This window comes from Lycium ferocissimum, chromosome 5, assembly GCF_029784015.1.
Source record: "Lycium ferocissimum isolate CSIRO_LF1 chromosome 5, AGI_CSIRO_Lferr_CH_V1, whole genome shotgun sequence".
NCBI lineage: Eukaryota > Viridiplantae > Streptophyta > Magnoliopsida > Solanales > Solanaceae > Lycium > Lycium ferocissimum.
The window spans coordinates 31,239,405-31,253,418 of NC_081346.1; the positions used below are offsets into that span (position 1 = coordinate 31,239,405).

A 14,014-nucleotide genomic window follows, 5' to 3' on the forward strand; every position below is an offset into this window, starting at 1 on the left:
ACATTTCTCTAACCCTTTTCTCATTCTGTTTTTCTTACTATGATATTTTAATTATTTTCTTTTTCATTTAGTATCTTACGTTTAATCAAAATAATATCATATATGCTTTTAGTCGTGATTTTGAATTCGTCCAAAATATAAATAGAAACTTTCTCTTGTTACTTGTCTTAAGATATATTGATAAATTTAATAATTACACTTAGCACTATTTTGCATAAGCAATTGAATTATCTTCTCTTTGGTTTCCAATCCACCAAATTTTGTGTTTTAATTTTAATTGTTAATATATTTAGACGAAAGATTCAAAACTTGGACATGTAGAGAAAAATATAGGTAAGATTTAACAAAGATTAAATCTCATTTCAATGGCTAGTTTAGTGACTTTTTATTATTTTTTTGAAATTAATTAATTATTCTCACCGGAAAATATTGGATAGGGGGGTTATCGTTCCCATTCAATATGTGAGGGGGGTATCGTTTCCCAACCCTTAAATGTTAGGGGGGTAAAGTGGGATTCACTCAAAAAGAAATATAAAGTCCACTCAAAAATTATCTATATATGGAAATCTGATTTAATGGGAAAATAGAATTTGGAGGGAATACAAATTTGGGAGAAAACGGGAGGGAAAAGTTTGGGGAGCGGGAGGGAGAAATTGGGAGAGGACATTTTGATTTCTTTGGCTTTTAACTTTTCTCTCTGTTTCCATTTTTTTTTTTTTGAAATTATCTAAAGATAAAATTTTAAAATAAAACCAACTGATCAAAAACAAATTAATTATAGTGTGTATAACTTAATAAGTATACATCATTAATAAAAGAAAAGAAAAAAACACGGTGATGTGGCGTGTTCCATCTAGCCAATACATAGATCGTTTAAAGTTATGATAATATGATATGTTATGAAAAGGGGCTAAGGCCATATGTTCAGTATTCAAATAATGTTTTAGATATTTAGATTCACGGCCCAATTACTTAAGTTGTGATGACACCAACAACAGTTCTAGCACGGCAGTAGAAACAATATATGTTCTCATCTAAATTATACCATAGCATGAACGACTTGTATACTAATATGAATTGAGTATAATTAGCGATCAATGTAAATAAAATACAACATAGTAGTTGTTTAAATTTGATGATATAATCAAATATTCAATTTAACTAGATATAATTAAATATATATTTAAATTACATGTGAAACTTGTAAATAATAATTTGTTTAATAGGAATTACGATATACCAGCTAGTTTTGTTATATAAATTATATATATATATATATATATATCAATCGTATTAAATCCTTAACATTATAAAACTTAATACCAACCATATTTAATTTTTAATTTTTGGTGTTAATAAAATATCAAATAATAGTCAAAAGAGATGAAAGATCCTTTTTGTATACAAACTATATTAAATTTTCTTCGTATATACATTGTACAATTTGATTTATGATAGTTAAGAAGTTATTAAGATAGTAATGGACCATTACAATGCAATTGGAAAAAATTATTGTTATTTTAAACTCTATATAATATTTTTCACGCATTAATTAGATATAATTTCATTATTTTTTCAAATTGGTATTTACAACTAACACTTATTTAATAAGGACAATTATATAATTAGTTTTCCTATTAACTTAGATACCAACCATATTAAAATTTTAATTTTTGGTATAATTTAATAATAAAATTATGTAAAACTAATATGAATTAAGGTAAGCGATAGACATTTTGTCTCTAAATCTTTCTGCCTACGTTAGTGCAAAAATTAGCAACAAATTTTATTTTTTAATCAAAAAAATTCATAATATGTTTTTATTTATTTATTTTGTGATGTAATCATAAATCCATTATTATGTTGCTACGAATGTCATTAAACATATTATTATTAATTTATCAAAACTAAATGGACCAACACCACCGCAATGTGTATCAATATATGAGAACGCATTTAAAATTGAATTCTGAAATATATGAAATTACTTTTAATTACTTATTAGAAATAATTAAGGACCATATACATAATGTATCTCTACAACCATTAAAGTCCTCAATGTGAATGTTTTCTTTGAAAATGAGTGATTACAAGAAATTATTTGAAAATAATAACGTACCACACATACATAAATATCTTTACAATCATCAATAAATATTTGGTTTTACTTACAAAATTATATAATTTGCATACAAAAATAACAAGTTAGAATAAATAAATATGAGCTTGATAAGCTTTGCAGTTACAAGTAGATATGCAAATGATGTATTGTTAAAGATTACCTTTTTTCATTTTATTCCTTTTATTTGAATGTTATTTAAATTTTATATTTAATATTTTTTTCATAACTTAACGGTGTTAAACCAACTCTTATCACGATTTTCGTAATCAATGCAAAAATATTAATTCTTATAGTTGATTTATTGTGGTTAAATACTACTATTGCAATGGTAACCTCACGTGTATAACAAATATTATAATTTATGGAAGTTTATTATCACTCTAAATTTGTAATTATGCATTTTATCATGACAAATATAATTGTCAATTATTAAGCAAATCATTCCCACTTTCTCTCAAATATAACTTGAAGAAAATATATTCATTTAGCTACAAGATTTTGTTTCAAATAATTTAATGTCGCTAAAAGATTATTATGGCTATGTTATTTTGTCATGACAAATAATTATAGCTATTAAGCCGACTATTTTCACAAGTTTTTAGTATTGGGAGCAAAATATTTATTTAGCTACAACATTTGTCTTAAATAAGTTTTTGTGGCTAAAAGGTTACTATCGCTACAGTAAATTTCAACTCATGGCAAAAATTAATGATGTGGCTATATCATTTAACTATTGCAAAAAAATTTCATAACTTGAAGCAAAAATATTTATTTAGCTACAACATTTTGTTTTAAATAATTTATTGTGGCTAAAAGGTTACTATTGCTATAGTAACTTTTATCGCGTGGCAAAAACTTATGATCAACTACAAAATTTTATTGTAGCAATAAAGTTGTAGCTATTTAGATAATTATTTCCACGATTGTTAGCAATTATAGCAAAATGAGGAATTAACTTTGTCAGTTTAATTTTTGTGGCTAAGAATTTTATAAATTTGTAGTTACGGAATTCAAATTTTTGTGGCTATTATTATATATTAGCCACGATTTTTATATTCATAGCAAAGATTTATAGTTATATATGCCTTGTGTTGTAGTACAAAATAAATGGATTATATACAAGATAATTGTATGTATGTGTATAGTATAAACCTATGTACGTGTATACAACAAAAAGGAGGGGAATATCAACATTGATTGTTTATGGGAAAGGATGTATGTGTGCATCTTTTGAGATTTTCCATGCATGGAAAAAATCTAAAATTGAATTGATGAGAAAGATTTCATGCAAATTTGGAATTAAGATGAATTTTGGGAGAGAAGGGTAGAAATGTCACTGACTTGACATAAATGACCTAGATATCCGTGTGAATTTACTGTCCTACCCTTATTTGGGTCATTGTGGCCAAAATCAGTGTGGTAAATTTGATTTCCCTTCAAAAAAAATATTTTTTAATAACCGCGCGAAGCGCAGACAATTTCGCTAATTATTTGAATATCACAAGAAGATTAAGAGTTAATGAGAGGGGGATGGGCGGTGAATTTTGCTCTAAGGGCAGGGATTACGATAACGTGTGAAAATCCCAAATTCACATGATTATGATTCTTCATTCCCAACTTCCAACATGCATTTGTCTCCTCACACCCTTATCTCCACTAATAACCACTTTACACAATCTTCCCAACATGCATTTGTACTCCATTATAGTATTTCAATTTATTACGGTCGCCTTTCTTTAAAAATGAATTTTCTAAACATGTTTGTTCCACGAAAAATTACACGAGTCCCACTCTGAAGAATTGATTTCAGATTGTCATAGTTGTGACTTGTGAACCCTTTGGAAATTCATATACTCCTTCCGTTCTTATTACTTGTTCCTTATTGACTCGGCATTTTCTTCAAAAAGATATTTATTAGATATCTGTTTTAATAAATTATCCTTATTAATTATTCTTTAAGAATCTAAATTTGACTATCAATATTTTATGTAATTACTTAATGATAACTGATAAGAGTAATATTAGAAGACGATAATAAATCTCTCTTGATTTTCTAAATAAACAAGTAAAAATAATAAGAGTAACTTTTTTTTAGTATAAGAGACAAGTAAAAATAACAGATGAGTATCAATTTAAGATCTATTGTCGGACCAACCAAATTTGTCTGGGGAAGCAAACCCATGTCTATCTTCAAGCGAATCTTTTAATTATTTCAGTGCAACTATATAAAAAGTCTTTTTAACAGAAAATTTTAATCTCTCTGTTCACTTTTAATTGTTCATAATATATGAATTTTGCAATCTTCTTAGAAATAGTAAATGAAGTTCATATTTTAGCAATAATATCTATATGAAGTATTGAAAAATACTTTATTTCTTCTATAGATGTAAAGATTATTTTATTTCAACTGTCCTCTTTTTCGGACCAAATCTGTAATAAACTAATTGGCTGGAACTTTATTATTTTTGGTAGAAAATATTTAGCGAAAATAATGGAGTTCCAACTATGAATTTATTTTTATTTTAGGTGCAATGATTATTTATTGCAACTATGAATTTTTTTGGGGACAAATTTGTTTTAAACAATTGGCTGAAACTTTATTATTTTTAGCCAAATAAAAAAGGTTTTCGCAAGACTGATGTGTTTCTGCTTTTGATGCAATGACTATTTATTCAACTATATATTATTTTCTTTTTTTGGGACAAATATGTAAAAGACTTGGCTGAAACCTTATTCTTTTTAGCCAAACTAATTTTTCTAATGTAATTCCAACTGTATATTGCTTTTCATTTCTTATTTAAATGCAATGCCTATTTTTCAACTATGCGTATTTTTAAAAATTTTCTGGCCAGATAAAAACCTAGGTAAAACTTCATTATTTTAGTCAATTTAATTTTTAGCCTAAATAGTAGAGTTCCAATCATATTTTTACAAATTCGACCAAAAAAAGATGATCCAAAAAATTAAATAATTCAACAAAATAAGAATACATATTTCTTTTTTAAAAATAATCCGTGGCAGTGCTTAGCTTTCACCTCCATAAGATGAGACTGGTTAGAAAGTTAAATTCTAGGAAAGGGTTTCGAATTGTTAATGTAATACTTACAAGGGTAAATAAGATGACATAAAATTTATCTGTGCACGAAATAAAACGTAACAAGTTTAGAAAGTACTCCCTCCGTCCCAATTATATAGGATTGACCTATTTGGGGAGTTAACCAACTCTTTCTATTTATACGGAGAGTGTACTTATCTATTCTGCCTATAAATTAATGAGAGTTGCTAAATGACCACACCAATTTGACCCAAATTTGACCATACTTATGTAAAAATCACCATAACTTTTATTGTACAATTTTAAATTAAGATAACCTTTGAGAAGAAAAAGATAAAAATGATATTAAGTAAGCATAAATTATTAAATTTGACCTAAATAATCATATGAATTTACTCCATTTGGGCCATTATGGTCAAAATAGTGTGGCCAAAAAACCTTATTGTAAATTAATATGCATAGGCATACAAAGTCGGTTTACAGCTAGGAGCACTTTATAAGTATGCGTATACAGTGAGACTTTGGTGGCTACCGCGTTACCAATATCTATTTACTACAATGATATTGCTGGCCAAACTGATACGATAATAACCCATGATTGCTTAGAAGTTCGAAAGAACTATATACGTATTAATTGTTTAATCATTGACTTGAGCATCATTGACCCAATTAAGAAGTGTTTAATTATTGGTAACCCATGAAGAACCCAAAAGGTTAATGACATTGAATGCAACCATATCTGAAAGACTGGAACAACATCATACTCGTATCTCTGGGCTAGCAGGAATGGATAGCTACTACCAGTAATTATAGTTTGGACTTTTAATGTTTAAGTCAGCAATGAATATATCAAGGCATTCGCACGTGGGAGGATTTTCTTACCCCAATTAACCATTTAGCAGTAACTTTTAAAAGATCTACAAAATGTACTGGAATGCAAATTAAATTAGTATTCAACGAAAGAAGAACTCTAAATTGATAAATAGGCATGCTTATGGTTTAGTTTGATAAATATGAACTTTCTTCATCATCATATTCCTTTAAACTTCTATTATATGAAGGGACTTTTCATTAATTATCATAGTTTCTTCTGAAAAGAAAAACTTTATATGACCTTCTATTCTGTCAAAGGAAATAGTTTAATTGTCATGAAAACTCCCTTAACCTATATACTCGTTATTATTAATTTTCTTCTTGGTAAAATATATACTGGGAATGAGGAGAGGGTATGTATAATGTTAAGCCAGGTAATTTTGTCACAAAATATTTATATAATATTAATAAATGAGACTTGTTGTAAAATCTTTAAAATAATTAGACTACTCATTGAGTTCATCTACTAGTAAGGGCAAGAAAACAAAGGGGGCCTCCCCTGTTCTGCTAATGTTACCACTTTTGGGTAAACCCGTCAACTGGTTCGAACCGGACCGGACCGGTAACCGGTTACGGAACCGGCCGGTTTCCAGTTAAAAAACCGGAACCGGCCACCGGTTAAACATCCGAAACCGGAATCGGTCCGGTTCAAACAGTCCAAAACCCCTTTTTGTTTTTTGTTTTTTGTATAGTATATATATATATTATAGTATTTATTAGTATATTGTAGGTATATTTACATATGTTATATAAGTTTATAAGTTTACATATGTTATATTATAGTATTTATTAGTATATTGTAGGTATATTTACATATGTTATATAAGTTTATATATTTACTGACTAACAGGCTAAAGTACGAAGAATATTAATACAAAATATATATATATATATATATATATATATATATATATATATTAAGTTATATTCTTAAGTTATACTACATATACCTAAAATATAGTAAGAATATACTTATATATATCAATATTCGGCCATGGAGATATCTTCAAAGTCTTCCATTTGGTCCGGTCCACTTGCTATCAAATCTTCAATTTCTTCCTCTTCGCCTTCCTCCGCTTCTAAGTTTTGGTTGCGTCGCTCCGATCTAATCCAATCGCGAATGCACACTAATACTTGCAAGCTAAAGTCGGATAATGAATGTCTATGGTCTCCAATTTGCTGTCTTCCTTGGCTAAATGCGCTCTCCGAAGCCACGGTTGATACTTGAACCATAAGATATCTCGAGCCATTCTTGAGAGTATCAGATGACTTGCCTTGTACTTCTTCCACCGTGCTAAGACGTCCAATTCATCCAGTTCCTTGATATCCACATTTGGCTGCATCAAATAAAAGTTATATTCATCAAAGTTTGCACTACAAGAAGGAGTTGGCTGTGAATGTAAAACTTTTAAATGCGACAAACCCGACAAGCCCTTTTTTCTACTTTGAGAAGTAGTAGGGCGTGGAGCAACGGGTGTAGCACATTCTTCCAAATTAGAATAATGAGTAAAAATTTTTTTCTAAACTCGTCATCAATAGCGAGTTCGGCTTCAGCTAAAGATGGTTGAACTCCCTCTTCAATTTCTAAAAATGTATAAATTTGACCAACCAATGCTTTAGTATAAGACACTTTTAAACAAGGATAAAGAGAACCCAATATAATTAAAGTTGGGATGGGAAAAAAATACTTCTTAAATTTGATTATCATTTCAAAAATAGCCGCTTGATAACCCGGTTTATATTTATACTCTTATAAAACTCTAGCTATTTCCGCTAAGTAGGCTAAAATTCCGGTTACCGTGGGATAGAATTGTTTAGAAAAAGCAAGAGTTGCATTATAAAAATTTTCTAAGAGTTCAACACATTCTTTAACATCTTCCCAATGCGTAAAATTTAACCAATCATCACTATTAATATTATATTTATTGTGAACTTGTTGTATGAGAATCCTATACTCGTAGGCTTGTTGTAGCATAATGTAAGTGTAGTTCCACTTAGTCTCAATTTCTACTTGAATTTTCCTAGGTCTAAGGTTATTTTCCACTCAAGCATTCTTAAAATCTCTAAGTCTTCCCCTATTAGCATTACAAAAAAGAAACGCAACCGCATCTCTAACTTTTTGAATAGAATCGTCAAAACACACAAGACCATCTTTAACAATTAAATTTAAAATGTGACAACTACATCTCACATGAAAAATATTTTTTTAGCGGAGGGTTTAATTCTCTTTTTAAAAGACCAATCGCCTTTGTATTATTAGAAGCATTATCTAAAGCAATACAAAGTGTTTTTCTATAACTATTAAAAAATCTCATAATAGTAGACATTGAATCCGCTAAAAATTTTCCATCGTGACGACCTTTTCCTTCATCATATAAAAAAGCTATAATTCTTTTTTGCATAACCCAATTGTCATCAACCCAATGACATGTAATAGCAAAAATCTAACTTGTTAAGACTAAGACCCAAATGTTGAAGAGAAACATTACAATTTAAAGAATTAAATACATGGCGCAAATAAAATCTATATTTTTTATACAAATCTATAACATCCGCTCTACAAGCACTTCTAGGAATACCCTCAAATAACGGATTATAACAATGTTGAATGTAAGTAACAAACCCCAAACCCGAAAGAAAGAAAAATGGTAAACAATCATAAGCTACCATTTTAGCTATTTCTACAAGCTCTTTTTTCTTGTCATACTTAAAATTTTTACCGGTTCGTGAGTCTATCGTCATTTGAATACCCCCCACATTTGAACCCGTTTGCTCTCCCCAAACATCCATATGTTTCTTTCTCATATGACCATTTAGTGTACCCGTTCCACCATCCTTACTAGTTTCTTGCCTAAAAGCAAATGCTTGTCCACATATGGTACATTTAGTCGCTTTTTCCTATCCTTAGTCATAAATTTCCAAATTTTAGCGGTTGGCTTACGAGTTCTAGGCGGTTTGTCTTGTGTATGTGATTGTGCAGGACATGTATCTCCTATGGGATTTTCGGGGGCTTGTGTTTCATCATCATCATCATCATCATCATCATCAATTTCATTAAAAGTGTCGGTAAAATGTTGTTGCATTGCCTCATGACCTAAAAGTGGATTATTTCCACCAACATCAATACCTAAATTAGGTGTTTCTTCCACAAATGTTTCCTCATTAAGCCCACCCCTAACAATATCACTACTACCGGCACCACGTCTAAATCTCTTTGCCATTATTAAATAGAATAAATTTAAATCACACTCAAATAAATCACAAGAAAATAAATTGCAACAAATTAAATTGCGTAAATTAAATTGCGAAAAATAAAGATAGAGTTGGAACGATACCAAATCAAATCGGATTAATTTCCAACAAAGTGAAGGCTAGAATTGCAAATCCACCAAAGCAACCTTCTGATTGTTGCAAAATCACTAACTCCACCAACAATATTATAATTGCAAAATTAATAATTGAAACTATAATAAGACTTTATAATATTTATTTGAGATAAATTTAAAGTGACTAATTGTTGCAAAGTAACTATAATTGAGAGATTGAGATTTGAGAGAAAGAGAAGAGTGAATTGGTGTAGATTAAAATGAAAATGAAGAAGGGTTTATATAGGGGTGGGGGATGGGTTAAAGTGTTAAAAAAAAAGTTTGGGGGTTGGTGGGGGGGGGGGGGGAATGAGTTTATAGCCGCTTGCATATATCTGTCCATTTGCCAACGCCATTTTTGCAAATGGACCGCTAAATCGGTCCAATAACGGACAGCCCAACGGCTAAATTAATTTTTTTTTTTTTTAATTTCACCGGTTTAACGTCCTGCCTGTTCTCGCTTTACTGATTCTGCTTTCAAAACAATCTAAACCGGACCGTAAGTAATATACTTTAACTAACCGAACCGTTAACCGTTCCTTTTACCGTCCGGGTTACCGGTTTGAACCGGTTAAACCGGACCGGTGACGGGTTTACTTTTGGGTCATTTGACTTTATGAGGGCAGAACTTTTTTAATAATTTAAATTTAATTGGGCGGTTTTCAACTACATTCCTTTCAAAATGGAAGTCAGCAGCTTGACCTTTTCTTTGTGTCCTAATAAAAATTGTTCATTTAATTTAGTGATTAAGGCCAGTTGGGCCGTCCTCCAGATATGGCGGCAAACAAAATCTGTTGAGAAATTAGGAAACTTGTTATGACACCTTCATTATGACAAATGGTAGAAACGTGTTAATTAAAAGAAAAATGTATACTACAGTACAGGTTACGTAAATTCATAATAATGATTGGCCTCGCTTCCAATTGAAGGGCGTTACTCCATCTGTATTTAAGATCCTCAATCATTCTTTGACAGTATATTTGCAAGAAACATATACTTGTATATGACTTTTTTTTTTTTATTCGAGTTCACCGTCATATTTGATTCATTTGATAGAAATTACAAGAATCTCTTTCTTTATGGTTATTTTCTTTCTGTCTTTCTTTTTTTAAATATTTCTCAGGGTCCATTCATCAACTGTCAACTGAAATTTTGACTTTTTAGTGGAAATCAAACTATATAAACCAAGTCGTAGTTAGTTGTTTCATGCATTAGCTATCATACACAAATTAAAGTGAAAGAGAGAGCAAACACACTGCAAAAAAGAAAAGGAGAGAAAGATGGGAAGCTATAAGACAACGCTAAACAATGGTGAAACCTTACCCATCATAGGAATGGGTACTTATTCGGGCGAAAACGATAGAGAAACAACTGAGAGAGCCATTAGAGCTGCGCTCAAGGTAAGTGAACTTTTAGTTTCATCATTTCATTAAGGATTTATGTTATATACACTGATAGGCAGTGAAATTTTTATACCATCAGTCCAATTTTAACATGTTATAGTATGTTTTGTCCATGAAAATTGATTTGGGCCGCTGTTTTTATCTGTACGTGTAGATGGGGTACAGGCATTTTGATACAGCAAAAATATATGGTTCTGAGCCGGCTGTTGGAAATGCATTAAGACGAGCAATTTGTGATGGTTTAGTTGAGAGGGAAGACATTCATGTCACCTCTAAACTTTGGTCAAGTGATCACCATGATCCTGTTTCTGCACTTCAACAAACCCTACAGTAAGGGCTCATAGACATGCTTTTTAATTATTTGTGTTATAAATTACTCCAATAGTGTACTCAAGAAAACTTAACCATCATGCAGCTCAAAGATGAAACAAAATGCGTGGCTTGTGATAGTAATTAGTTATACCATTAATTGTTTTTTTTCCTGCAGGAGGTTAGGGATGGAGTATGTAGACATGTATTTGGTGCATTGGCCAGTGGCTTTGAAGCCATGGGTGGATTATCCTGTTCCCACTGAAGAAGACTTTGAGGAATTTGACATGGAGAATACATGGTCTGGCATGGAGAGGTGCTTAGAGATGGGTTTGTGTAAGTCCATTGGAGTAAGCAATTTCTCATCCAGAAAGATTGAAGAGCTGCTAGATTTTACTTGTGTCACTCCCGCTGTCAATCAGGTGTGTATATATATATATATTGCAGCATAATACGCTTTGATGGGTTCGACCTTCAAGTTTTTTAATAATGAACTTATTATACTTTTGAAAGTATGCATTTAAATTTAATATTTGAATATATATCGTTATGATAACAGTCATTATATATTTGCATTTTTCTTGTCATAAGTCATAACTTATAAAAAAGGAAGGGAAAAAAGACCTAAACAATCCCACCACTAGCTCCAGCCCTTGTCTTTTATGCATCAAAATTAAACACTCGTGTACGTTTGAGATTCCATAATTCTGACATTGAAAGAAAATTACATCACAGATTTAACCACAGCATAGAGATTTATGTAAACGGCTGACTTCAACAGCTAGCCATGCATGCTGACTATTGACCAAATAAATATATATCTTCTTAATTAGCGTTGACAAATCATGATTCTTTAATAACTTTTTTCTGGTTATAATATCCCATTATCAGCGTATGACTAATAATATTTGATATAATATCAGGTGGAAATGCATCCAATGTGGAGACAGAGAAAACTAAGGTCAATATGTGGGGAGTATGGGATTCATGTAAGTGCATATTCACCTTTAGGTGGACCGGGAAATGCCTGGGGAACTACTGCTGTGGTTGATCATCCTATCATCCAATCTATTGCCCTCAAGCATAACGCAACTCCAGCTCAGGTAGAAAATAATGGACTTCAAATTATATACACCGTACCATCAATGTAAATATTTTTTACATCATCATGTTACCTTTACCTATTGTAACAGGTAACTTGTCTTAATCTCACGCAGCCTTTTTCAAAAATTCCTTACACATATTAAACGTCTCTTTTTAAAATTACGAATTGCATATTTTAAAATAGTATAAGCTTTTTTTTTTTCCACTCTGGGCTGAATATAACTTAAAATCAAAATAATGACGTTGCATGCCTTCTCTCTCTTTTTGCTTCTGCTATATGTCTGAAAACAAAGGCACACACGCACACATATAAATTATGAAGCTAGACCGCAATAAATTACGCTGACACTGTTCAATATGAATATTTTTACTTATTAGGTAGCACTGAGATGGGGGCTGTCCCAAGGATCAAGTGTTATAGTGAAGAGCTTCAATCCACGGAGAATGAAGGAGAATATGGGTGCTCTTGATTTAACATTGGACGATTGGGATTTACTTGAAATAGAGAAAATGGAAGAAAGGAAGATTATGAGGGCTGAGTATCTAGCCAATGATACTACAAGTCCATACAAGACCATTGAGGAGCTTTGGGATGACGAGATATAATTTATTATTTAATTCTCTATTTGTCATTGGCATATTGTGGCTTAAATCTACAAAAATTAAAAATAAGAATGTCAATGTACTTGCAAGTTGCTTATATTGATAGAATAGAAAGGATGTCTTTCTAAGTATATCCCTTGGTCTGCAAAGCACAAATCTTGAAAAATTAAGGGAATACTCATGTTACATTTAATCCACATGGAACTTGACATTAGTTCATCCGTAAATTTTCGCAGTTTCCTCGATTCTATGAGTAAAAGAAATGACAGATTATACGACACTCAAGACAGCAATTAAAAGTGGAACACACGAACAATCATAACTCCTTCTTCAAGTAAATCAGTCTAATTAATTGTTATTGCTATGATGCATGATATATCCAATTACTAGATGGATATATATATGAGAAGAAAAACATAATTTTGATTGTTTAGTGACAAAAGTTATCCATCGCTAATTTCTATTTTTTTTTCTTCGTAGAAATATCAAATGTTAAAGGCTAAGTGGGACAAGTTTAGTGATAATAACTTCAAAGGTTGAAGTTATTAAATTTAAATCTTGGACCTGTTCAATTTCTTTTGTGCTTTTATTTTGAAGCAGTACATTGAAAATGGAAAAATAAAAAGCAACACTCTTTGAGCATAAGCTTCAAAATTAACTGGTAGTGGTAAAAGCTAGTTCAGTGTATATGATCTCAATTGTCATGATCTAGTTGCATTATATTATTGTTGACTTTGGGATGAGTTGGTTGCGTATTTGAATATTACTAATCAGAAAGTCCAAGGAGTGACCCCTATGGTAGTGGTCAAGCAAGCTAGTACCTGGGCTACACAAGATATGGTGAAAGTTACGAAGAGGATCGGATATTCACTGCTGAGTTGCTTTTTTGGCAGTTTCACTAAAAAGATTTAAGGGTTCATGCAAGGGGGTGGTGAATGTGCTTAAGAGTAGGGATTATGATAACGTGTGAAAATCCCATATCACATGACTATCATTTTACACTCCTAAGTCCTAACTCCCTAATCCTCTTTAGAAGCACATAGTTTTCCGGTTTTAAATCTCATCAATTAAGAGATGAGTTTGAGTTCTTTGCACCGTCAGTGCACAAAACTTTTTATCCCATCAGATAATTTTAAAGGTAATTACAATTACTTTCTTAAATAATGTCACTTTTGTATAT

The 14,014-nt window shown here is 30.9% G+C and overlaps 1 protein-coding gene across 1 annotated transcript; it reads left to right on the forward strand.

Moving 5' to 3' along the window:
- The first annotated feature begins 10,474 nt into the window (after positions 1-10,474).
- LOC132058365 (NADPH-dependent aldo-keto reductase, chloroplastic-like) lies at positions 10,475-13,087 on the forward strand. The gene is made up of 5 exons (XM_059450897.1): positions 10,475-10,815; positions 10,973-11,148; positions 11,306-11,549; positions 12,051-12,230; positions 12,610-13,087. The coding sequence occupies exons 1-5, from the start codon at positions 10,696-10,698 to the stop codon at positions 12,835-12,837; spliced, it is 948 nt and encodes a 315-aa protein (XP_059306880.1). The 5' UTR covers positions 10,475-10,695; the 3' UTR covers positions 12,838-13,087.
- Positions 13,088-14,014: the final 927 nt, after the last annotated feature.